General features: G+C 41.2%; 1 protein-coding gene across 4 annotated transcripts in view; it reads left to right on the plus strand.

Annotated features, from left to right (window-relative positions):
• The window catches only part of GCT (RNA polymerase II transcription mediator), a 121,930-nt gene that overhangs the window by 22,535 nt on the left and 71,869 nt on the right, over positions 1–27,526 (plus strand). For all 4 annotated transcript variants that reach the window (XM_087668561.1, XM_087668558.1, XM_087668559.1 and 1 more), the window contains exons 5-9: positions 13,321–13,408; positions 13,487–13,570; positions 14,422–14,499; positions 14,622–14,710; positions 15,746–15,824. In XM_087668561.1, the coding sequence (XP_087524687.1) occupies positions 13,321–13,408; positions 13,487–13,570; positions 14,422–14,499; positions 14,622–14,710; positions 15,746–15,824 (418 nt within the window). The remainder of the gene's footprint in view (positions 1–13,320; positions 13,409–13,486; positions 13,571–14,421; positions 14,500–14,621; positions 14,711–15,745; positions 15,825–27,526) is intronic.

Genomic DNA, 27,526 nt, shown 5'->3' on the forward strand with positions numbered 1-27,526 from the left:
TGTTTATGAAACCATTTGCCATAACTCTCATGAAGTGTTCCCTCTAGTATGACATCTTCTTTGGAAGGAGTTGTTGGGGATGAGATCCATGTATGTTGTATGTGCAACTGATAGAGATGCTATCGCATGATTAGATTCCTCTCAATGCAAGAGAGGTGTATGTGTTAGAGTTGGTCAATTATGGGTAGTGTTTAATGCTTTAGTATGTGGTGTGGACACAACTAAGTTAATAAGTTGTCACTACTTCTGCAGTTAGTTTAACTCTAGTTGAGTTAGAGTTGTACTTTTATTCTATCATTGTTGTACTTGCATCTTTTGAGCTAGCATTGCTGCCCACTCTAGCTCATTGTCTTGTGTTCATTATTATACTTGCATCTTTTGTGCATGGGATTGCTGGCCACTCCAACTCATTGTCTTGTGTTCATTCTCTCTCTCTCTCTCTCTCTCTCTCTCTACATTTCCAACAATTGGTATTAGAGCTAGACGCTTGAGTTCCGTCTTGCGACCACTCATCTAGTGTGGACCACATGAAGTCCAATTAGTTAAGAAAGCAAGAGGAGCTGTTGCTATTTCTATAAGAGAAGAATTTGTTGTTTCAACGTGCATCCAACCCTACGCGTAGTCCCATACGTAGTCTTACATGCAACCTTGCACATGTAGCCTCTCGTAGCCTTGCTCATCATTTTCTTAGCCTTGTCCACCATTTTCTACAGATCTAGAAAAAAAAATGCAAAAACCCTAATTTTTGAATTTGGCGGTTTTCAAAAATTTTCGCAATTTTGTGTCCATCTTGCCCATCTCATCTTGATTTTCAAAGAAATTTTGAATTTTTGACACACAGTGCCAGTAAATTTGGGGGTTTTTGAATGACTTGCCCAATTGCTGAAATTTCTTGAAATTCGTGTTAGAAAATTTGGGGCTTTTGCTGAAATCGACTCCCATTGGTGGTGAGATCTTGGGATTCATTATTGACATTGGTCATTGGTTGTGAGTAATCATGAATTTTTGGAATTTCTCAAAATTTATGCAAAAAACATTTGGTGCTTTTCGTTCTTGTGCCTTTTAAGGCATGCTGCAAGTGATGGTATAACATTAAATTTTTGTTTTGATCAGTTTGGGCCTAGAAATCTTGGCATGGACAGCCATTGTTTGGCCACACAACAGTGATCTAGCTCTTGATAGTTTTGGTACATCAAGTACTTTTGTTTGCATTGGGATCCCAAAGAGGATTTTACTCATTTATTCGTCTTATGTGTTGGAAGTTTTGGTTACAGCTTCCATTCAGTTTTTATTCAGCTATAGGTGATGAAGTTCGACCTGCACTGATTGATCTTGATATATCTCCTCCCACGTAAGAAAGAGGTGGAGGATAGTTTGTTTTTGCTGCCGCTGTTGTTGTTATACTTGACTAGAAGAGATTTGATTATTGAGATGCACAAGCTTTGTCTTTGATAGCTCTATCTGTGAAAAGAGCCATCATACCTCACATTTGGTCTTGTAAAACCTCACATGCAACTTCGGTTGTTTTGGAGTAGATATTTGCAGCAAGGAATGAGGTTCACATCTCTTTCTTGCGTAATGTCTAGACTCTTCGCATAGATAGAGGGGGAGAGTACATGTCTAAAGGCTTTGAGGCTTACTTATTAGACCATGGCATTGCACATCAATCTATAGTGAGGATGACTCCTCAACAGAATGGAGTGGTAGAATGCAATAACTATATTGTTATGGAAATGACTAGCATGTTGAAGAGCAAAGGGTTGTGTCATAGCTTTTGGCTTGAAGGCCTTAAGTGTGCAAACCATCTTTTGAATCGTGCTCCTACAAAAGCAGGGAAGACCATTACACCATACAAGGCATGGTATGACAAGAAGCCTAGTGTGGAGTACTTTCGTGTTTTTGGTTGTGTTGCATATGCACGTGTATCCAAAGAGCTTCGCGGAATGCTTTGATGACAAGGTAGTAAAATGCATTTTGGTTGGGTAAAGCATGGAAAGCAAAGGGTATGGGCTGTATAACCCTTCCACATGCAAGATTTTTGTGAGTAGAGATGTCATATTCTTTGAAAATTCAGCATATATGCATGCTAAATTTGAAATTCCAGCCACATTAGACTCTTTGGGTGTATTTGAGGGTCTCCTACCATATGCTATTGGTTAAGGGGCTGATTTTGATGCAGAAAATCAACCTTTACAGCATGCTGAAGCTGCCCCACTTGCCCAAATCAGCCTCCAACTGATCCAATTTCTTGTAGGGCAGCAGATGAAGTTGACACAGATGTGCAAGAAAGGGTTGCTATACCTACAGCCAAACAATTTCTAGATGGCTGTTATAGACTCTTAAAGAGTGTCATATGGATGTCGCTGCCTCAACCTACAGGATGAGGTGGTAGAAATGTAGGGGGAGGGGCACATTTTGTTAATACAAGCCATCTTATTGATAATGAGGAAGCATATGCTTTTGCTAGGACTCTTTTGGATGAGGATGAGCCTACATGTTTTGAGGATGCACGACAGAATGTGCATTGGATGCAAGCCATGAGTGATGAGATGTGCTCTATTGAGTAGAATAGCCTCGCTTGGCTTCCCGCAATCGGAACAGGGCATGCATGCTTTGGGACACAGGAAAACCTCGCTCGACCAAAATTCATTTTCAGGTTCCAGGACTACAAACCTCGGTTTATGAGTTGAAATAGGATACTTTTACAGGACACTGTTTTCGATGCGGCCAATTGGGCCATTTTATTTCGGAATGTGACAAAAGTCTGAAGGTATTGCAACGATCTATAGATTCAAACATGGATATGTAAGACCACCATCCTCCCCACATATATCAGCAGCTTCAAGCTGATCCTGAGATGCCTCCCCAACATGGTCGTTGGGATTAATGTAATCATTGTTTATCATGAATTTATTTAACATGTTGACATGGATATTAGCACTGATTGTTGGAGTTTTGTTTTGAGCTATTATCCATGGTGATTGTATGTGATGTTGGTCATGAATAGTGGACCATGATGCATGTAAATATTGATGCTATGCTAAATGTTCATTTGCATTGTGTAAAATAATGAATAATGTTAATGTGTGTCTCGTACGTCACACAAGTCATATAATATATGTATATAAAACTTCCATACATTTTTCCATCTCGAATAAAATCTATTTTTAATATTTTACGAAACTCCTATCAAACCTATGAAACCTATGAAACACGTTTCATACCGCTTGTTTTAGAAATCCTTGGCAACTATGGATTATACAAGGCAAGGCTGGTTGCAAAAGGGATATGCTAAGAGAAAGGGCATTGACTATGAGGAGACATTTTGTCTCACATCACCATTAGATGTAAGATTATTGTGGCTGCACATTTCAGTTAGGATGTACATCGATTGGATATCAAGGCAACATTTTTGAATGGAGATTTGGAAGGGGATGCAAATGTTGTACAACCTCGAGGCTTTGTTGTGCAATGCCAAGATCACGAGGTTTGCAAGCTGAATAAAGCCTTGGATGGCTTAAAATAGGCTTCACGTTCTTGGTACTCCAAGTTAGATGCATTTTTTACTGCAAAGGGTTCCAAAACAGCCCAATTGAACCCACCCATTATGTCACGGAGGAAGGGGGACTTTTGATGATAATCTTTCTTTACTAAAATGATATGCTGTTCATTGGACCAAATGAGAGAAAAATTGTAGATTTCAAGGTTGAATTGCAATGGACTTTTGATATGTTAGATATGGGGCCGATTCACTATTTTTTGGGTATTCAACTCACACCCAAACCCAACGTGGTATTGTTATGTCCTAGTCATAGTATGTTTAGAAGTGCAAGATTGTAAACCTATGAGCATTGAAACTTTCCATGCATGATGACAATGATCTATTAGATGTTGCTATTTATAGCCATTGGTTGCCTCATCTATCTATGCAATACTCATCTTGATAGTCAGTATACATTATCATAAGTGAGCAGATACATGCACAGTCCAAGGATACTACATTGGCAAGGTTTTAAATGGATTTTTTGCTATTTGCAAGGAGCACAATCATATGGTTTGCTATTTCCCAACGGTGGAGACTTGCAAATCCATGCCTACAATAATTCAAATTGGGTTGGTGATCATGATACAAGGTAGTCTATTAGTGGATATTGTTTCTTTCTTGGCCAATCATGCATTTCAAGAAGCAACGTATTATGGCTAGCTCATCTTGTGAAGTTGAGTATAGGGCAGCTTTCACAGTGATAGTCGAATGTGTTTGGTTACGCCGCGTATTGGTTAATCTTCGTGTTCATTTGGAGGGACCCACTCTTATATTTTTTGATAGCTAGAATGTTGTTATAGTAGCATGGAATCTAGTGTTTCATGCTTGTACAAAACACATTGAGATACATTATTACTATGTTAGAGAGAGATCACATGAAGGCGAGATTAGCATGATCTATATTCCCATGCAGGAGAATGTTGCAAATATAGTCACCAAGGCATTGTTACACGAAAAGTTTTGAGGAAAATCAATGAATGCTATTGTAGCTCATGACCTCCTCCTTCATTAAATCTCAGAATAATATCTTATAATTTAGGATGAAATCTCCATCCACTAGAAGCACAAAGAGATTCAAAAACAAGGGTAGAAGTTCTTGTGAAGAGAGGCTCTAAACACAGAAAACACAATACCAATCATACGACAAAGCATAGATTGATAACACAGAATATAGTTAGGGTTAGGGTAACTTAGAGACAATGAACATAGAGAATAATGAAGTGAATGACTATTGAATATACAATGCATGCTCATGTAGCAAATACACTATGCCGAGAGTGAATATTGTACCACAAATTGTTGTATCTTGAGGATTCGGGCGGGGTTAATGCATTGGAGAGCGTGTTGTACTATGAACGGATCTACAAACGTAGCAAGGCAGCCTTCGGATGTCGAATACCAACAAATGCAGGAGCAAGTCTGTTGGATCTGATGCAAATGGTAGTGTGCAGCACCAAATGTAAAGCTGAGGAGAGAGAAAATCTGCAAACGCAAAGTGAGGAGAGGGAAAACAGCAAAACACAGCTTGTGCAGGCTGGGCGATTGTTGGACGAGGTGAGAGACTACCAAACATAGCAAGACAACAGCTCGAGAGAGAAAACTGTCTATACAGAAGCAAATCAGCAGTCGCCAGCAAAGATGATGACATGGCAGGCTAACGTCGGTAGTAGCAGTCCCTTGGTTGTAATTAGATTTGATCAGCGTGGAAAAGGTTGGAAACAGACACTAGACTGATATAGACAGCAATGGCTAGCTTGGACTGCAATATCCTTTGTGTTCAAGGTGTGGGCAGCAAGCTGAAAGATCTAAAAACTGCAAAAACGAGATAGGAAGAGTGGAGGGTAGGCTGCTTATTTATAGAAAGTTTGGGAGCCCCCACTTAACTCTCTGGATCCGCACCCCATTTTAGAGTTTTAACTAAAATAAGCCTAAAATAGGCATAAACTAAGCCGTTTTGGGGTTGTTTAAGTGGCTCAATACATTTTTTATCTTACCAAGGGAGCCCAAGTGATCACCCCGGAGAGGCCAGGGCATGGGACCAAGGGTGCTCGCTAGTTGCCCAAGGGGCTACGAAGTCTTGCAAAGGTGGATGGAATCAACAATGGACTTGTTTATTAGTTAGTCAGTTAGTCAGGTTTTTTTTATAAAAAAAATAAATAAATTAAAGAATACGTAAGTAATGGAAGGGTGGCAGCCGATTAAGTATTAGAGAGGAAATAAACCCAAGTCCTTCATAAAACAAGCAAACCTATCTCACACACTACTAGGATAAGTGCCTAAGAATAATGGAAGTGTGTGTGTGTGTCCATCATATGGAGAATATGTGGAGAGGCAAAAAAGATGATAGTGAGATTAGCAAGACAAGGAAAGCAAACAAGCAAGCAGGGGGAAATTGCCTTGGAGAAGTGCCATACGTAATGTTATGAATATGGTGGATCCAGAGTCGACCACTCATGAAAAAGGGATAAATGCGTACAAATGCATGTTTACATGAATAGAATGCCAATGCATGGGGTAATGCAAAGGGGTATGTGAGATGTCATGCTCAAGCAGAATGTGATGCAATGGTGCCATTGGATAGTGTCCTCGTAGGGGAATTGTTCACTTGTCCCAGTGCCCATTTACAATCATGTCGTCTTGACAGTGCGGATGAAGTTACAAAAGTCCTTAGGTACAATTACAAAGAATAATAAATGTTTGAAATATCTAAAGCTAAACTGTAAACATAATCATTGTCATTGATCAAGAGAAGAAACCACCCCCTCTCAAATTGGAGGGAGAAGCAATAGGAAAGCACCTCCTCTCCATCAATTTGAAGAAGTAGATGAAGAGGCACCCAATCCAATTTGAGGTAGGATGTATTGTAGGATTAGCCAGTTGACCGCTTTGGTCAAAATGTTTGCAAAATTGTCACTTGAAGACACATACTTTAGGCGAATAGTGCCTAGCTGAACTTGCGTTCTAGTGAAGTGGAAGTGGACTCCCACATGTCAAAAGATGACGTACCAGTGAGACAGTAGGGTTTGTGGGGAGGAACATGGAGTGAACTCGGAAAACATGGAGAAGAGAAGAGAAGAGAAAAGAAACTCTTGAATGGAATGATGAAGATCTGAATCATGGAGTGAATGTGATACAAGGGAACAAGGGTGCGGTAGCACAAGGAAGATGATGAAGACAACCACAAACCACGAATCTCAATGTCCTCCTGAAGGGGTGTGAGGGTAGTGGAGAGGCTGGAGAGAAGAGGTGACGGACTGAATGAATCAATGGTAAGGAATGAATGAGAGAGTGGCCTATAAATGGGCATAGTCAGTAGTCTAGGATGACACTCATTTTTTGGGGCTGCAAACCCTAAACACAAAATGTAGAAACGCAGAAACTGCGGGTGAAGGGTTTCTCAACACCCCCTCTCAAGCCCAAAAAGGGTAACAAGAGAAGAGTGAGGTGGAGATACAATGCTACATGCTGAAGAATGCTCATGCAGCAGGTGCCACTTCGACAATGTCCCTTGTGGGGAAATTGTTCACTTGCCCAAGCGTCCTATTATAAAGATGATGAAATCATGCAATGCATAGGAGGAATGTTGGACTTTGTGTGGTGCCGAGAACCATAAGGATAAGCCCGTACTCGATCTCGGGAGGTGGCTCCATGCTGACTAAGGGACAAAGAAGATCCACCCTGTAATCTGAGAATACCACCTGAAAGGAGACCTTTGAAGATAGTCAGGAGATTGGATGAGCTGTAGAACCCGAAACTCAACCTCGGGAGAGAAGCTAGTAGCTTCATGACTCCATGTTGGAAGGAATACGAAGGCCTAGCCACCAAGTTGCTGTTGAAGACCCAAGGGGCCCGATCTAGGTAGATCCTCCAGATCCTGGGTATGAGTAGAGGAAATGATTGCTCAAAGGAGAGCCACTCCTCAAAAGTGAAAGGTGGTGGTGTGTGAAGAACTTCATGATGGCACATAGGGTCTATCTTTGAATTTGAAGGAGTAGAAGTAGGAGCCCTCTCTGAAGCCGAAGAAGGACTGGAAGCCCCCTCTGAGGGCAAAATAAGAAAATCCCCCTCTGAATCCTAGTCTGAGAGAGAAAGGGAATTCAACCACTCATGGCTCATGGACTACGAAGCATTTGATGATGAAGGAAGTGCCACCAGTTGTGCCGAAGAAGGTATTTGGGGGTTTGAAGAAGCCGAAAAGCACCCAAAAGTGGCCTCTCGAACTTGAGTGGAAGAGGGTGGGGAAGAAGGAGATTCATGATGAGCCAAGGGTGAGGAACAATTGTAGGCTCTTAGGAGAGTGGACTGTGGAGGAGATGTGGGCCGTGGATCCCACTGTACCTGAAAGTGGGTGGGAGAAACCTCCACATTGTGCGGTGGTCTCCAGGAGGGCTTATTGCCTCGTAAGGTCTTAGAACCTCCGTGTGCTCGAAAGGATTTAGTGCGCATCAGGTGCGGCTTATTGTCTTGGGCATAATACTTTGATAGCCGATGCAGAATGATCTCTGTGGCCTAGAAAGGAGAGGTGGCACAAGGAATGCCTGGTGGAAGACGCAAATACTTTGGAGGGGTGGGGAGCAAAGGTCAATGTCGATAGTCTTCGGTGGGATGACCGTTTCTGCCGTAGTAGGAGCACCCAGTAGAAGGGCAATCTGTCGGGAGAGACGCCATAGTATCGGTGTGGTAAACTAGATAAGGGAGGGTGGGAGCGAGAAAAAGGATATCTCCCAGTGCACAACAGTAAAATGCGGCAGTAAAATGTCGCAGTAGAATGCAGCAGTAGAAGGTCGTAGTAAAATGCTGCAGTAGAATGCAACAGTGGAATACCGTAGTAAAACGTAGCAGGCCATAGTAGAACGCAACAGTAGACGCCGCAGTAAAATGCTGTAGAATGACATAGTAAAACGCGGCAGTAGAATGACGCAGTAAAACGTGGCAATAACACGTAGCAAAGGGGAAGTGGAGGCGGCAACAACAACCCTGAACACAGGCTGGAAATCATGGAGTGAATGTGATACAAGGGAACAAGGGTACTGTAGCACAAGGACGACGATGAAGATAGCCACGAACCACCGTGTGAGGGTAGTGGAGAGACTGGAGAGAAGAGGTGACGGACGAGCAGTAGGTGTGAAGGTCTCCTTATAATTAATACCATGCTTTTGGCGAAAACCTTGCACTACAAGGCGATCCTTGTACTTATCTAAAGTCCCATTGGGATCCTAAAAATCCACTTCGTCTTGATGACCTTCTTGTGACTAGGATGCTCCACTAGGGTCCAAGTCTCATTTCAGTCAATACTATCTAGTTCCTTTTCCATGGCCTCATGGCATAGAGGTCCTAGAGAGCCTCTTGTTAACTGTCCGGCTTGGAATGTGCAATGTAATCAGCCGTAAAGAGTGAAGTATATGGAGCCCGAGGGGCAAAGCTGAGCAGATCTTCTAGGGCCCTTTGGAGTGCAATCCAATGGAAGGATCCTCGAATCCCGCATGATTTGTTGGTACGAGCAAGATAACAGGTGTCGCAGAGGGGGTTTGGGAGGGGAAGAATTTGTAGGAAGGTCAAGAGTGGGTAGTAGACCTAATGCAAAAGGCACAATGTCAGATGATGTGGGCTGAGGTAAGAACTCAGAGTCCGGTGCATAAGATTGCTCTATGTCTCTCTCATCAAAGATGACATCCCTCCTAATAATCACGTTGTTTGTCTGAGGATCAAACAAATGACAAAAGCTTTCACTTCGGAAGAATAAACCACAAAGATCAATAGATCGGCATAGGGAGTGAGCTTTCCTATCTTGTCGTCCGGGGTATGCGTGTATGCACGATTTTCAAAGACTTTGAAGTGGGAAATAACATGCCTCTTGCTAAAGAATGCCTTGTAGGGAGTCCGTTAAGGGATTGTCGTGGTCAGGCATAGATTGAGGATGTACACCGCATTGCTAACAGCCTCAACCCATAGATGATTGGGGAGCTCTGCTGTGAATAGTATAGAGCGTGCCATGTTCCAATGACAAGCATAGTGCTACAAGATTTGGCTTCCAATGATGGTCTGCCTTAGCCGTAGAGTGGTACCTCCTTGGAATCCAATCATCATAATTGTCGAAATTTCTTGCGCACAAGCATCGATTCAACACAAAACACGAGCAAGAGTACGGAACAAGAAATATACCTTGCTTTCATACCCACCACCCACAACATATGCCCCTTGTTCAGGTCCCTCTTGCTAGCAGTGCCCCATACTACCCTTAATGAGATAAAGGCGTACTTGCTAGGCATGAACCATCACGGTTCCGTGAGCCAAGGTGGTTTTTTGCACATCATCGAAATTTGCATCTAATTGCAAGTTGACGCTTTGATACCAATGAGACCTCCCTCTAGGATCCAACCTGCACAGGAGATAGGACACAAGCCATACTTACCATAAAAGGGATTGGACATCAGACTCACCTCTCAGTCGTAGAGCCAAACAGGCTCACCCTTGAGCTTGGGAGCTAGCAACACTGCAGGTCACGAACACATCCCAAGAGTTGGCGTCCCATACCAATAGCCCACACCATCCGAGTGTACGGATGCGTCAGCCAATGGGCCAAGAGTCCAAGAGTGATGATCACACAATAATGTGCACATTAGGACCTTGAGTCCTATAAACAGGACTTGACTACTCTAACCCTAAAGTGTGTGAATACTTTGAAGTGTCCTTAGTGCATTCACGCTAAGTCACTTTGTTACCAATGTGATCAATGCTACTAGTGCCCATTTGGATGTGCATGGACATATAGGGATCATTTGTTGTAGGTTTAGGGCTATACATTAATATGCACGAATCAATTGTCACAAGTTGCATGGAACAAGACTTATTGGCATTGGGTTGGCAAGAGAAGGTGGCTTATGAAGACACTATTACCAAGAGGAAGGTGGTTAACAAGGTAGTATTATGAGACTCTTGGAACAAGACTTATTGATATGAGACTTTTGGGCTATGTCGATTCTCATGAGTGTACGCATCTTGCCCAAGCAATTGCTTGATTGGATTTCAGCAGGTATTGTGGACAAATTTGTTTATTGGAAATCACAGGCATGTGTTGAAAGATGAAGTGGTATGCTCTCATGCCATGTTGAGAAATGAAAGGGTCTATGGGGAATAGAGAGTGTATGGTAAACATTGAGACAAGAAACTTAGAAACACTAAAGAAAAAGATGAATGAAGATTGATGAACACTGAATCATGTTGAACGAATCATGCTGATACAATAGAATGGAGCTCAAATGTCACTACATTGTCATGCTGATTAGGTAGCAACACACGAAGAGATCTTCATTGGGAAGGGAACACAGTCCTTCGGGTACAGGCGTTGATGACAAGGAAAAGGGTTGCTCTATGGAGGGAGTGAAACACAATCCTCTAGGCAGTGGAATGTTGAAGTAGACATTGGAAGGTGACAGACAGCAATAGAGGGAGCAAAACACAGTTCTCAAAGAGCTGTTGGAGATGTTGCAATCTGTAAGAGCTGCTATCAAGATGAATGTTGGGCACCTAACTAGAGAAGAAAACCAAAGAATGTCGGTGAAGATCTCTCCATGTAAGTGGCTGCAGATAGGGCAATAGTGAAGAAAACACAAAAACACAGATCTGATGTAGGGCTGATAAAGAGGGTGTAACCTGCTGTAGACAGCCTGAATCTGCTGCAAACACAGCCTCCATAAAGTGGCTGATGGCTGGGAATTGTCGCTTGGGTGCTGAAGTGGCAGTGGGATCTGAAAACACACAATAATGATGAAGATCATCTGTTGTACCAGTCCATGGAGGAGTGAAACCAGCAAATGCAGCAATGGAACGATGAAGAACAGGTATTTAGGCTGTCCGGACTCAAAATGCAGCAATTTGGAGTGTCTGGATTTTGATGACAATGTGAAGACGACCTCCATAATGAAATCACCCACCATTGGTAAGGCATCGCGATCAGTTGGACAACACCACAAACTGAGATATCTGCCAAGGTAGGGGTGCGGAAAGCAATGTTAGAAGCTGAGGCTGAAGGTATGATGGGGGAATGATGAAGAATGAATGAGAGAGTGAGTGTAGTGTGATGATGGATGACCATGCCCTATTTATAGGCACATGAGTCATTGAATTGTCTAGAGTGGCACCTAGACCGTAACCAATGATACAAATGAAGCCTTTTTGGGGCTGTAAATGGAAATCAAAGTAGGAATTAATGGAATACAATGAACTGAAAGACTTTGGTATCTCAATAGCATGACCTTCCATGTGTGCCTCAAAGTTGCCTAGATAAGTATGTTGCCCATGATCTCATACTACTTACCATTGCTGCCTTGGTCAAAGAGTGCCTTGTAGGAAGTCACAAGTTCCATTTGCCTCGTGCTATGGAAAAAAACTCTATGCATTTTTACATTACTTGGATTTCGTGGGTTGGAGAGGTTTTTTTTTGACTTCCCACTAGACGGTTTGGACTCTTTTGAAAGATTGATTTCCAATGTGTAGAAGATGTCAAGACAATATGGGATTTATCATGCTTCACTTACTAGGCGATGTTTGCATGCTGTGGAAGACATGTTGGTCTTGGTTGGTCTATTGTTGCTTGATTTACCGCAAGATGCTTTTTTGCTTTGGTTCTTCTTAGTCATTTGGTGTTCTCATGGAAAATGGTACTTTCCAAGGCCTCATGGCATCTGGTAGAGGACAGAAAGGTGGCCAATTCGTTGTAGATGGAAATTCTAGCGCTGTCTTGTCTACTTTCTTGGGAGGGCAAACCGGAGTAGAGACCTAAGTTTAATCACATGGCTCGCCTTCGATTGATCTCAGTGTGGCTGATGCCACTTTCTTGCCTTGAGGCACACTAATGTCCTTTTTGCACTATCAGATGGGTCTTTTGGGTCCCTTGGGGCTATGCCGATCTTTGGGGTAGAGTCTCTGATCTTTTGCAAGACCAACAACCCTTTCTTGCCTTGGATTTTGATTATCTTTGACAAGATTGGGATCTTGCATGGCGTTTGACCATGAGATCTTCTTCAGTTAATTGGATTATCATTAAATGATCCGAGACCACACATGGTTGGTCACCAAAGCCAATGCACTTTGGGGATTGCACAAATCTAAAGCCTGGTGGAAAGTGTCAATCATGCAGGGATGGATCAACAAGGTGCCATTCAAATGTAAGGTGTTCATTTGGAGAATCTGGTGGGGGGGCCTTCCCCTTGCGTTAGCTCTTCACCGTATGGGTATTTCTAATGGGAATTGTTTCTTCTGTACCACTATGGTTGAGTCTCCATATCATAGATTCATCTTTTGTTCATTTGCTCAGAAAATTTGGATCCTCCTCTCAGAGACTTGGCATGTTGTTGTGGGGACTAGGTTGCGTCCTCTTGATTGGGTATTTGGTAAAGCTAAATATGTTGATCTGGCACAACCTCATATGAAGATTTTGTTTCAATTTTTCAGTTTTTGGGGTTGCTGGCATGTTTGGGTCACTCTCAACGCATTCATCTTTGATGCTACCTTGGGCATCTAGTGTCATCTTACAAAGCTTAAGGGACTTCTTCAGTATTGGCAGCTTGATCTTATACAACGTGCTGATATCTTGGCCAGAGATGGCTTAGTTTCTTCTCCTTTGTGACCCTGCCCTAACTTTTGTACTCTTGTATTTTCTTCTGTTCTTTGTTTATGCTATAATATAACAACTCATTGAGAGAGAGAGAGAGAGAGAGAGAGAGAGAGAGAGAGAGAGAGAGAGAGAGAGAGAGAGAGATTCTTTTTTTTGGCAGTAAGCGGATCTGGGCTTTGGTCATTTCCGAAAGATGGTGGTGAAGTTGGGACTATATTATGCCAAGCTCTTCGAAGTCGTATAGAAAGGTAAGATCATCTCTTTTACTAAGTAATCTAGCTATGCTTTATAGCTAACAAATGGTTTGTATTTTTATGAGTTTGCAGAGGATTAAGAAGTGTAGGGTATTTGCGATTTGGAGAAGTGTTTGTGAAGTGCAAAACATTCACATCAAGTGATCCACAACTTAGGTACACAACCTTTATTCACAATAATCATTTTAGTTACTAAAAACTTTGTTTAGTAAGCAGATAGATACCAAGAAAACAACCATGGCCCGGTTATGAGAATGTGAGGACCTTATGTGAATTGTGTTCTTGGAACTTACTGTGTTGGCACTTTAGCTTCCCACACATGTGGTTTCAACTTTTCTTGTATTTTATCTTTTTTGACAACTTCAGATGGAATAATGATAATTATGCACAATTGGAATAGTAGGCCTGTTAAGATGGATAACCTAGTCGTAGATGCAATTCTGAGAGGTCTACTATTTAGTGCATAGGGAGATGTGTCCATTTGTTTGCCGCATTTGTGAGTTTGTTTTTTTTGTTTCACTGTGCTGGTGTTTAGTTTGAGTGCTTGAATATATTACAAGTGCTTGCCTGGGGTGCTAATATATGTCTCGTTGGCTCCTGTGGTTATGGCTTGCATTCTACATAAACAGCAAGATATAGATGGATGGAAACTTAATAACTCATAAGTATTTTTCAAGAACTTGGTCATTGTATGTTGCGAACACAGATGGGAGGAGTACAATGGTACAACTTTTTGCAGAAGAAGACAAATATTCACTCACAACTAGTAAAGTAGTCAAATAAATCAAGAAGTGGTATCTTATTGTAATGGAAGCTTAATACAGGAGAACAGTATCTGAAAACTGGTTTAACCTTAACCACTCAAGGAATGTGATTTAATTATACCAAGGGGTTAGAGTTTACCTCCATGAGATGAGGTCTATTCTTTCATTGATGAAGGAGGTGGAGGAGGCTACCATACAGTGCATAAGCTGAATGTCTTGGTGTGTTCCATGATCGACCTGCAGAAAGCCGCTGGCAGCATGTGAGATTGCATTTACTGCAAGTGAGGAGGCAATCTTTATTCACGTGCTACTTCTGCGCAGGTACACAGAATTTTCTGGATGTCTGATTTGTTTGTGCTGAAATTTGCAGTGAGAGGAGAGGTTGGGGCGAACAATGTAGCTAGCAAATCTTTTTTGATTCCACTTAAAAATCTGGTTTTCAGGAGAGTTCGGACACTCTGCACAGAAGATATGCAAGCAGCACTGAGGTTACACTCTTCCACTTCTGGTGACGAGGAAGGAGCTCAAACAGGTTTTCTATTGCTTTAATTGAACTTCTTCAGTTATCATATGGAAGTCAAGTTTTCCACAATTTCCCACAAACATCATGATTCTGTTTCTTTGCGGCAAGTAAAAAAGGTGAAGCAACAAATGTAATGAATCTTGCAAGCGAACCCAAATAGTAAATTCATTGCAGGTTGTCTTTGATGAACAAGATCTAAATCATAGTCCTTTAGTTCTCAGTGACTTCTTGTTTAAATTTGGTTTTACTCTCTCCCTTAGAATTTAGATCCAAGAGAGTGCCAGACATAGGGTTCTTCCCTAACCCCCTCTCCCTTGACACACTGTCAATTATAATTAAAAGATGTGCAGGTTTTTGATAGAGTTTTGATTCAATGCATGCTATATGGTAAATTATCACCTTACCTTTTGTAAGCCCCAAAAATTCAAAAAGTGGAAAAATCTCTTTACATGCATTGCTTTCCCAAAGTATGTGGAAGGAACTCAAATTTTGCAAACATTTGTTTGAGGTTTAATGTGACAGAAGACATTTGTATTACAAGGCATGACTGCTACCACCATCTATAAGTAGAGTCAATTGGACTACAAACAAAGGAATTGCAATGAAACTCTACACAGAGAACAATATTCCAGCAAGACCTTTGTTGAAAAATACAGTATAAAGAGCAACTATAAAGAGAGGAGTTTATGCCACTGTATAAATGAGCTGCTTGAAAAAAAAAAAGCATTCTACTTAGGTTGATGGAGAGCTTTATGAACTTAAGAATAGCTGTTTTTTGGTATGGACAAGCTAATACAACTTCCATTTAACATAAGTTGAGGTTAAGCTCATATGGGACGATACATTAAATATCCTGCTGTACAGAAAAAAATTATAGGTTTCATCAGGATGTGTATGCCTTGTCTGATTTTATACTAGGGAAAAGTTTTGTGACTACTGTGTCTACCATAGACTCAAACTTGACACAATTGAACAGTGAAATAAATAACCAGATGCAATCGATACTTCTCTCTGTCTATTGACATGTTGTTACCATGTTTGCAGTCATCGTTGCTCCACACGGCCTGAGTGGGAAATTAACCGGGTGCTACTCGGGTGATCTTGTTCAAGGGCTTTATGAAAGGTTGGTCTGAGCTTTCTTTCTATCTTTATCTCCCTTTGATGGGGAGTGGCTCCAATTCTTTCTTTCGGTAGTAAAAGTCTTGTTTCAAAGGTGATAAAAAGGAAGTATGTACAATTTCAATGAAGAAAAAGTCACTGAGTCAGAGATCGATAGCAGGAAAACATTCTTTCTGATGCCAAATTATTGATATTTTGAAAACACCTTGTCACAAGCAAAACAAACAGATCAGGATGTAATGCTCATGGTTTCTTTTGGGGTGCATATTTTGTCTGCTGGGAGCCTATAGATGTGTTTCTCCTATTCCTTTCCTCCATACACATTGCAATCTCAAGTCTCATTGTTTAGAAATTAGCTCACAATAGGCTGCACCCACGAACGTGTACAGTTAAGCTTTTTTAGCCTAGGTCCAAAACCTAGGTTCTTTCTGTAAGATATGTTAGGGTTTTTAGAGAAATCCCAGTATACTATGAACATGACTAACAAATGACCTCGGAAAAAACAAATTAATTCATAGAATCATCCATGGAGAAATGAGGAGTGAGGATGTGTGCTGAAGTAAACTCATTGAACAAATCGGATGCTTAGTATGATACAATGGATCCTCTAGACGCAAGCTGAAGGATCTTGAAGCCTGATGGAGAGTGTTGTGCTTGGGAACAGATCCCAAACTTAATGATGAATCTGGTGAGGGCAGTCTAGGCAGCTACGACAGAAAGAGGACAGCCAGATGCAACAGTTCCTTACAGCATTGGTGTTGCTTATGATGAAGGAAGCGGTTGAAAGGATCCAGGCAACAAAATGTAGGTACAAAGGGCCTGTCATGTAGACTCCAGATGCTGGCAATGGAGGTCTCGGGGTATGAGACAGGTAATAGCCTGTCATGATCAGTCCAGATGCTGTCATAGCAAGGCAGCAGGGTAAAAGTGCAGCCATGGGGACTGGAAACACAAATCTGGGACCTCTAGAGGACCAGAGACAGGAGAACATAATTTCACTGCAGTTGAATGATGATATCGGCACAGTAGTGGGTGGCCAGGCTGAAGGCAAGTTGGCATTGGAAGAAGATGATTTGGAATGAAAGAAGCCATCACATGCTAGGAGCATTTTATAGAACTTTTTGAGCCATTTGTCTTATCAAAACTGCTGGATTTCTTATTTATGCATGTTTCATATGGACCAGGTTTTTGTCAGAGTGAAGCAATGCGGAAGCGAATGACCATGACAAAGAGTGAACAGAGAGAGAGAGAGAGAGAGAGAGAGAGAGAGAGAGAGAGAGAGACAGTGAAAACACAGAAAATCTGCAGTGAAGAATGCTATATAGGAATGCAAAATTATACACGGGTGCAGAGAGAATATCTGCGTATGTCCTCGCCTTGGGGACCTCGATCTCCGTCAGCCCAAGTGCTGTCTCCATCACCAGCAGGGTGTAATATGTCAGATACAAGTGATAACAATATGATGGAGGAATGCTATAAATAGTAGAAAAGAAAAGGCCAAAAATGACCAGGTCGGCTGCCGACTGGTGCAGAATTGTTCGACTGCACCTGCCACGTGGCAACTGCCCTGGCTGCTGACGTGGCTGTGCGCTGTACTGCCTGCTGCTCTGCAACACTCTTGGCTGTCCAGGGAATGACAATCTCTAATAGTTTTTGCCCTTGGGGCTGTACAAGAGTCCGGTGAAATTAGCCAATAATACAAGCTTAAGTTTTATGCTAAATTTGAAGTGGCTTAACATTGCCTTATGGACCCCACAACGAGACTCAAAGGGCTCTATGCCCTACCCAAAAGGTCCCACCCAAACGAGGCAAAGCATTAGATCATTGTTGTGGCATCGAGCTTCTCAAGAGCCTATTGGGATCATTGGGATCACAAGGTTGGTGGATATTCTTTTAGTTACCTAAGAGATCCAACCCAAAGAGACCAAGGGATTGGACCATGGGTGTCAAAACAAGCTACCCAATGTAAAGAAATACTTGAACACAATCAAAACACAATTGCAGGACAAAGCACAAACTGATTGAAGAACTTAGTAGGGTTATGTAACTTTGAGACAATGAACACTGAAGATGAATGAATAAACACAATGCTCAATGTAGCAAACACACTGTTGTACTCTGTACAGATCGCAAAACATAGTAGACAGCCTCCGAATCTGTACCACAGCAGCAAAGGCAGATCTGGAGAGTCTAGATCAGGCTGAAACAAATTTGGGATAGCTCAGACACTGGGCAATAGCACCAGAAGTGTCTAAATGATGGGGATGGCTGTAGTAGACTGAAAATGCAGAAGCAGATGATGATGTGGCAGGCTGGCGATAGGCTGGAAGCAGTAAACGCAGGCTGGAATTGCTTGGAGCAGCAAAATGCAGCATTTTGGCAGTCACTTAGCTGATGGTGATGGTTGGATACAGTGGCAGCAGCCTGGAAACTGCTGCCAACAGCTATATGCAGCAGTAGAAGGGCTGGATGCAAGCTCCTGGCCTGTGGACAGCAAGCTCGAACTGAGATATCCACTGGGAAGGGGTGTGGACAGCAGAGAACAGGGTGCCACACAATTTGCAAACAGGATTGTGCTGAGTGGTGGACAACTTGTCTATTTATGGATGAGGGCATGCTCGCAAATTAGGGTTTGGCATGTGGGAAATAGTCACTCTCTAGGAAAGTGGTCTTAATGAATCTTTTGGTAATAAGCATGTTTTGGGGCTTTAATAAAGAGCTAATCAAGGTATAATGCATTTTGTAGCTCAACACCCCCTCTCAAGCCGAAAATCCAATTTGCTGAATAAGGCCTCATTCTTAATTGTCCAACATTCTTGGAGCTTTTCCCTAACAATCACCCTCAATTCACCGTCAAATTGAAGTAATTCAGACCCATAAACCTGCTACCCATAAACCCTAATCTCTAATATGCATTTGCCTTGAGATGTTGAATTCAATGCATCAGTGTGGCAGGAAAATTAGGTCTCATGTTTGTATACATTTTCCTTGATGTCTATCCCGAATCTTCAATGATTTGGTGACCCAAAACAAGGGGGAAAACTGGGGTTTTGGTTGGAATGTCTTTAGCAAGCAATTCCACACCCAAAATGATTGATTTTTGAAAACCCTAGCTACTGATGTACTGTAAACAGCAAACCGTAATTCTTATTTCTTGTAGAGTAGAGCTTGCATAGTTTGAGAGAGAGAAAGGAGAAGAAAGAGATTGATTTCCGACCATCCAACACCCTGGGATGGCCAGAAAACACCCTTCTCTTGTTGTCCATCATGAAGAAACTAGCAAGCATGCATATTCTTTTGTTGGTACAACTCTCCAAGCTTGGGTTGCTCTAGAATATGAGAGAAAGAGGGCCCCAAATAGCCAAGATTAAGTGTCCAAATGAGTAAGTAGTTGCTCCTTAATTAGATCACATTTTTGATGAAGAGCTATTTAATGACTTGATCATTAATGACAAGTGAGCTGCTCATTGGAGGGAACTTTAGTCGAGGGTCCTTTTAGTAACTTAAGTGTCCTAAGTGAGTTGCTTCTTGGGCAAAACTTTTAATGTAACTCAATTCTAAGGTGCAAAATTTTAGATTACTAAAGGTTTCACATTACACCTTGTTTCTTTTCTTTTGCCTTGTTTTTATACCACATAGCCTATACACTTGTCCCCTATATACCTATTGTGTTAAATCCTTTACTACCCGTACAATGGTCACCATGCCAAGAGCTAGGGGTACTAGAATAAAAGTTTATTATAATTAAAAAACGTTGTGAAGTTTAATTAAATTCATTAAAAAAAGTGTTGTTATTGTTTTTTTTGTTTTGTTTTTGAGATGGATGTAATTCTATTAAGTATTTGTGTCCCTTGGGGAAAAAGGGATGGTCAAATCTAGCACACCACAAAACAGACAAGCTATCTCGACCACCCATGAGTGTCAATGAAGACTCACGGATTGCTATAAAAACTACTTAGGGAGAGTGCCATGCGAGCCACCACGACTATGGTAGATCCGGAGTCGACCATTATCTGACAGAAAAGGGGATGCATATGTAGAGGTGAATGTTTACAAGAATAGAATGCCAATGCATGGGGTTATGCAAAAGGCCATGCAATAGGTCATGAGCAAAATGTGATGCAATGGTACCACTTAGATAGTGGCCTTGCAAGGGAATTGTTCACTTGTTCAAGTGTCCTTTTACAATCATAATCATCTTGATGATATGGATAATGATACAATAGTATAACAAGAATTTCTTTGAAGTAAAAAGTATTCATATCATGTAAACACTAAGAGTACAAAGCTGCTCTATCTCACCACTGGACAATGTGATTGCCTTGAGCATTGTACTCTCTCTCACTCATTAATACATTGCTTCTCATTCGTGATTGAGTATCATTTGGATTGATTAATTCTTTCATTCTCATTCCTTTCCATTAACTTAATTGCACAATTGCTCCATGCTTGGGCCAATAGTGCTATTAGAGGAAAGATTCTTCATCTGGCTTGTCATCTCTTGTGATCATTTTCCATGCAGCTATTGCCATTGAGCGCCACACCTTGGTTAGCTATTGCCATCACGCCGGCTTCTATCAACATCAACAAGCAGTGATTGATAGTTGGGATGCCACCGTTCTGGCCATTGTTGCCACCACTAGGTCTCTTTGTGCTATCGACCCAATCCTTGCATGCTGTTGACATGCATGCAAGAGCTGCCCTTTCATCGCCCTATCCATTTAGCTGTCGACTAGCTCACTTGCTTGAATTCACCGCTTGTGTCGACTTGACTTGCTCGTGGCCGACTTGCAAGCGTGGTTGCCGCCTCCATGCTATCGTCCTGATCGCGACTTGACAACCATTAATCGTTGCCTTGTCATGCCAAACACACCTTATTCAGTTAATACACCACATTTGTTTGGTCATCAGGCCGGTCACATTGCCACCCGATGTGTAGGACATCGACAAGTGTATGCATTCTAGTTGACACGGACTTGTCGTGACCCTATCACCACATCAGTTGCGACAATTTGTTGCCTGTCCTCGGCTCATAGCTAAAAAGAAATCATTTTTATTTAAACTCACCGAATTCGGTCTTCAAAATTTAGGGGCCTCCATCAAAATTTCTCAAATTATTCATTAAATCGAAGAAATTAGCGGTTAATCATTCATCCCCAATTTCGGGGCTTTTCATCAAATTGGTCAAATTTCGCCCAAATTTTGCCACCAAATTTGGGGCTTTTCAAGAATTCAGCATTCTTCATTGACATTGAGGTCCAATTCATCAATGAGCATACCATTCGACATCTTTTGAGTAAAAAAGCCACAAAAATGGTTGAATTTCTCTTCAAATTCTCAATAAAATTTGGGGCTTTTCAACATTTGCAGTCAATTTCACCCCAATATCTTTGGACAAAATGGGGCTTTTCTGAAATTCATCAAATTTAATCAATATTGTGGCTCAATTCACATTGTGGTGTAGCATTCAACAACATTTGGGTAATAATCTTATCCAATTTCTTCAAATTCTCTTAATCTTTGGATCAAATTTCGGGCTTTTGCCCAATTCCACCATCGAGGTGCCCAAAATTTGGGGCTTTTGCCTCAATTCATTTTCTTAGCCCTTGACGTGCTCCAAAATCATAATAATTGGCTGCTGACCGTGATTTTCACATTGAAGACAACTTTTATTATTTTGGTGTATTATTATGCGAATTTTCAATTTATTTTACTGCTGTCCACATTATTGGATCACTTTCAGCCATTCATATCTGATTTCAGCATATTGCTGTTTGCCGCCTTGATCAGGCTATATTTTATTTCTAAAAACAGTTATTTTCTGCATACTTTTCTCTTTCCTCAGCAGGAAAACAGCAAGAAAAAAAATATTATTATTCATATTATTCAACTTCATTAAGGCAGACAGCATCTCTTTTATGAGTGGTTTATTCGGGCATTTACTCTCTCTTCGCTTGGAAATTATTATTTTATTGCTCATCGTCACTCATGGCTGGCAATAATAATGATTTATTGGGCATGCTTGGCACCGACGACAAGCTTGATGGCACCAATTACTCAATGTGGGCTTACATGATGGGACATGTTCTTGTCATAAAGAAGCTATTGCATATTGCGAATGGCACCAAACAAAGGCTGACTTCTTCAACCGTGGTACCACCTTCTGCCTCCACATTGTGAGGTGGCTCTCATGATGCGGAATCATTTTCCTCTTCCACAACGCCTCCCATTGAAGATCAGATTTGGTGGGATGGCCATGATACCCAAGTGCATGCCCTAATTGCTTGATCCGTGAAGAGAGCCATCATTCCATACATCCAATCATGTAAAACATCCAAGAAAGTATGGGAGAAGCTTGCATCATTATATCAAGTACACAATGAAGCGTGCATTGCTTATGGATGTAAGCGATATGGAAGACGTTCATATCGAAGGAGGAGGTAATATGGATGCCTATCTCATCGGCATGAAAGATTTTATTGAGCAATTATTAAATATTGATGAAGAAGTTCTTGATAATAAGCTTGTTTCCATCACTCGTAATGGTATACTGGAGTCATATGAAGGTCTTGCTATCACCTTGTGGTTGGCAACTACGGGTAACCAAGTTACCTATAGTTTCGACCAGCTTGTGCTTCTTTTGTTGCATGAAGAACAAAGTCGGCTCAATTGCAATGGTGCCATGGCGACCAAACAAGCCTTTTCCACCCAGCATGGTGGAAAACCCAAACCAAAGGTAAAAAGCAAGGCCGTTGGTAAAAACATCAGCAAACTTTCATGCTGATCATTCTTCTACGTCAACCCCTTTTCCATCAAAGACAACCTTCCATGCTGGTTCATCTTGTTCCAATACTTCCAAGGGTACATCTAACAAACCTAAGAGGTGTAATTATTGCCGAAAGACATGGCATGACATCATTGAATGTCGTAAGCGCATTGCATCGGAGAAGAAGAAGAAGGAATTTGGTCTTGCTCTTACACATGAGACCACGGACTGTTCTTAGCTTAAGGATTATACTTTTTTCATTTAGTGTCAATATAATCCTTCTATTCATGATTCTTGTTTTTCTATTATTGATACAGCTTCTGCTTGGTTTTTTGACAGTGGTTGCATCCAAGCATATCACATCTTGCCTTATTTTCATCTCTCTCTGAAGTACTTAAGAGGGGTATAGTTATGTGTGCTAACAATGCCTCTTATGCAGTTAAAGGTTGTCTCCTTCTTGGGTGCTTCTTGGACATCGCATGATGTTTTCTATGTGTCAGGTATCAAGAAGGATCTTATTTCCATTTCAGACATTGCAGCTTTAGGGTTTCGCGTCATTTTTGATGGTGTTAGATGTGCAATATATGTTGATTGAGTTTCTTCTTGCATTGTCTTGATGGGCACTCTCACTAAAGGTCTCTATCATCTGTTGGATATGACTCACGGCTATGCTCACGGAGGAGTGTCAGTGATCCGCAGTAGGACATAGGGTACTTTTTACTCTCCTTATGAGAGGTTTTTTTTCCCCTAGTTATATTATCCTTTATTTTATGTGCTTGTGTTACACAGTTCGGGCACTTATTGGGTTTTACACATTTCGGGTGTGAATGCACATTAACAATCCTAAGGTTTAAGGGTTGTACTTTGCACTTGCATTATACTCTTTTTTGGTAATTGCATTGGGAGCTGTGGTATGTCTTTAGTCTCTGTTAACTGTGTACTGTCAGTTGAGCTTCGATCCTCCATATCTCTCACATTTGGTATCAGAGCAAAGATTCAGCTCAACCTCTCACCCTGTCCAGTCCTCTATCAGCAGCACACACACTTAGAGCTCAGCTGAGCCACTCCTTGGTTTAGTTGTTGCCACTGTCGCCTCCTCCAGCCCTGATTGTAGGCTCGCTAGGTCCGCTAGCACTCAGTCTGTAGCTTGTTAGCCTGGGCGCGGCCTGCCCAAGCTCGTGCTATGTCACAGGCCGAGTTATGGCATGCTCGCATGTGGCATGTCAACTATAGTAGTTTGATGCTTATGCAACATACTCAGATGCTAGATGGTTTGCCTCTCTTGGAGAGACCTCTTGAGCATATTTGTGAGGGATGCATTTTGGGAAAAATGCATTGATTCTCATCTCCTCGTGATGTTGCTTTAAGGCAACTTACAAATTGCGCATTTGGATGTATGTAGACTTATGCAGACAAAGTCATTGGGTGGATGTTATTATTTCGTCACCTTCATTGATGACTTCACTCGTTTTTGCTGGGTCTACTTATCGGTGAAAAAGTCAGAGGTGTATGATGCATTTTTAGCTTTTGTTGCACTTGCTGAAAATCAATTTGGCTGTAGGATTATGACTCTCTATTTGGACCGAGGGGGGGAATATGTTTTTCTTGCTGAATAATTTTTTGAAGTAGATAGGCATTTTCCTTTAGTATCCTATTGCATATACTCCACAGTAGAATGGAGTTGCAAAAAGGAATATACGGTCACTCATGGAGATGGTTAGATGTATTCTAAAAGCTAAGAGTTTGCCACATGGCTTTTGGATGGAAGCAATTATGTGTGCTTGTCATGTTTTGAACAGGTGCCCTATAAAGGTATTAAAAAATGTTATGCCTTTTGAGGTTTGGAACAACTGAAAACCTTTAGTTGGCCATTTTCGTACTTTTGGATGTCTTGTGTATGCTCGTATTCCTAAAGTACTAAGAAAAAAGTTGGGCAATAAGGCTGTCAAATGCATTTTTGTAGGGTACAACAAAGGATATAGATTGTATGATCTTGTTTCCGAAAAGGTCTTTGTCAATAGGGATGTGATTTTTGATGAAAAATCAGAATTATCCCTTGCTGGTTTTGATACATATCAGTCTACAAATGATGTGTTTGAAGAGCGGTTGCCCATTTCTTTTGGTGATATAGCTAAAGCTTTAGTAAATGAACACAATGTTCAATTAGCTGCTCCATTGAGCAATGCAGAAATTCAGCCTATAACTGATTTGAATATTCAACAAGATGCTGAATTTGAGATTCAGGGGGAGCTTCTACACAATCAAGAAGCTAGGTAGATGCCTAGATGGTACTTGTAGACTATGAGAGAGAGTTATTTGGATGCTTCTATTGCTAGTCATACTAGAAGACAAGCTCATCTACATGATCATGCTAATGTTTTGAGGATGCACAACAAAGTGTGCATTGGATGGCAACAATGCAAGCTGAATTTGATTCAATCATAAAGAGTCAAACATGGGATTTAGTGACATTGCTTGTTGGAAAGAAAACCATTGGTACAAAATGGGTCTATAAGCTGAAAAGAAATGCACATGGATCCATTGATAAGTATTAAACCAGGCTTGTGGCCAAAAGCTACGCGCAAAAGAAAGGCATTGACTATGAGGAGACATTTTCTTCTACATCCCGTATGACTACCATTCGATCTATGGTTGCTTTGGCTGCCCATCATGGTTGGACTGTGTAACTTGATATCAAAATTGTATTTTTACATGGAAAACTTAAAAAAGAAGTGTATTTATAAAAGCCAATTGGTTTTGCAATTGAGGGATCCAAACACTTGGTATGTAAGCTGAAAAAGGCTTTGTATGGCTTAAAGCAAGCTCCCCGAGCTTGGTATGTAAAAATTGATACTTTTTTACTTAGCCAAGGGTTTATCAACAGCTCATCAGAGTCTCCTCTTTACGTATGCAAAGAGGGGGGATCCTTGCTACCATATGTCTTTATGTAGATGATCTTTTGCTCCCAGGGACACATGTTGATTAGATTTTAGCATTCATGAAAAATTTGCGGTAAACTTTTGAAATGTCAGACTTGGGGCCTTTGTACTACTATTTGGACATTCAATTCATTCATGATGCTAGAGGCATTGGATTGTCACAGTCTAGATATATTGGTAGACTCCTTGAGAGGTTTGGCTTATAGGATTGCAAGCCAGTTTGCACACCGATGGAGATTGGACTAAAGTTGTCTTTGCATGATATAAGTGATTTGTTTGATATCCATACATATGTTCCTGCAGTTGGATGTTTCATTTATCTATGTGACATAAGGCCAAATATTCAGTTTTTGCAATTTCAGCATTGAGCAGATATGTGCATAGCCCACGCATGTCACATTGGCAAGCTGTGAAGCATGTTTTTCATTACCTGCAAGGTACTAGGACTCTTGGATTGCTTTATGCCAAGGGGGGACCACTGCACCTACATGCTTACAGTGGTTCAGATTGGGCTAGTGATTTTGATTCATGTCACTCTACGAGTGGAAATTGTTTCTTTCTTGGTTCATCTTGCATCTCTTGGCTTAGCAAAACACAATCCACTGCTGCCACATCGTCTTGTGAAGTTGAATACATGGCAACTTTCACTAGTAGAGTTTAATGTGTATGGTTGAGACATTTACTGGTTGATTTTGATGTATCTGTCACAGAGCCTACTCTGTTTACTGATAGTTAGAGTGCCATTGCAGTGGCATGAAACCCAATGTTTCATGCACGCTTGAAACGGATAGAGATCCGCTATCACTTTGTCAGGGAGAGGCTACATGTAAGAGATATCAGCCTTGTCTACTGTCCTACCACTAGTAATGTGGCAGACGTCTTCACCAAAGCTCTTCCTCGTGACAAATTTGAAGCATCTCGCAATGCTTTAAATTTGATCTCCTTTGGTGGATGATCCTTGTATACTGATCAACTTTCACTCCAAGGGGGGTTGTTGGATAGAGTGGGGCACTTTTTATTCTCCTTATGAGAGGTTTTTCCTCCTAGTTATATTAACTTTTATTTTATGTGCTTATATTACACAGTTTGGACACTTATCGTATTATACACCTTTTGGGTATGAACGCACATTAACAATCCTAAGGTTTAAGGGTTGTACTTTGTACTTGCATTACACTCTTTTTTGGTAATTGCATTGGGAGTCGTGTTGTCTTCACTCTCTCACTCTCTTCATTGTCAACTGTGTACTCTTAGTTGAGCTTTGATCCTCCATATCTCTCACATCATCTTGATACTTATGATCAGCAACTTGCTGAAAATCCTATTGACAGTGCCTTATTAACAAAGAAATCTTTTTATGATTGTGGCACATTTATGGCATCAAAGGCTTGGCCACATTAACTGTTGAGCATTGATGAAGCTTGAGACAGAGGATATGATCAAAGATCTTCCAAAAATTCACTTGCCATAAAATCATATTTGTGAAAGTTGTTTACTAGGTAAGATGCTTCTCCTTTCCTGAGGATTCTGATGTTCATTCAACATCTATTTTGCATCTTCTTCACAATGATATTTGTGGTCCTATGCGTATCAAATCCATTGATGGGTTCCTATATTTTGCCACATTCATTGATGACAAATCCCAATTACTTGGATATATGGGCTGAAATCTAAGTTTGAGGTCTTCTCTTGCTTCAAGAATTTTATTACCATGGTGGAAAATCAAAGTGGCTTTCATAGTCAAACCCTTTGCACCAACCGGGGGGGGGGGGGGGGGGAGAGAGGGGGGGTGAATATCTTTCTAAATTGTTTTCAGAGTATCTTGCATCTCGAGGTATCATCATCAATTTACTGTCCCTTCCTCCCCACAACAAAACGGTGCAGTGGAATGGAAGTATAGGTCACTCATGAAGATGGAAAGAGGCATACTTAAGAGTAAGAATTTGCCTAATTCTTTCTGGTTTGATGCTATTCTATGTGTTGCTTATGTTTTGAACATGT

This window comes from Lygodium microphyllum, chromosome 26 (assembly GCF_053477565.2).
Source record: "Lygodium microphyllum isolate KBCC chromosome 26, Lygodium_microphyllum_v1.1.10, whole genome shotgun sequence".
NCBI classification, from domain to species: Eukaryota; Viridiplantae; Streptophyta; class Polypodiopsida; order Schizaeales; family Lygodiaceae; genus Lygodium; species Lygodium microphyllum.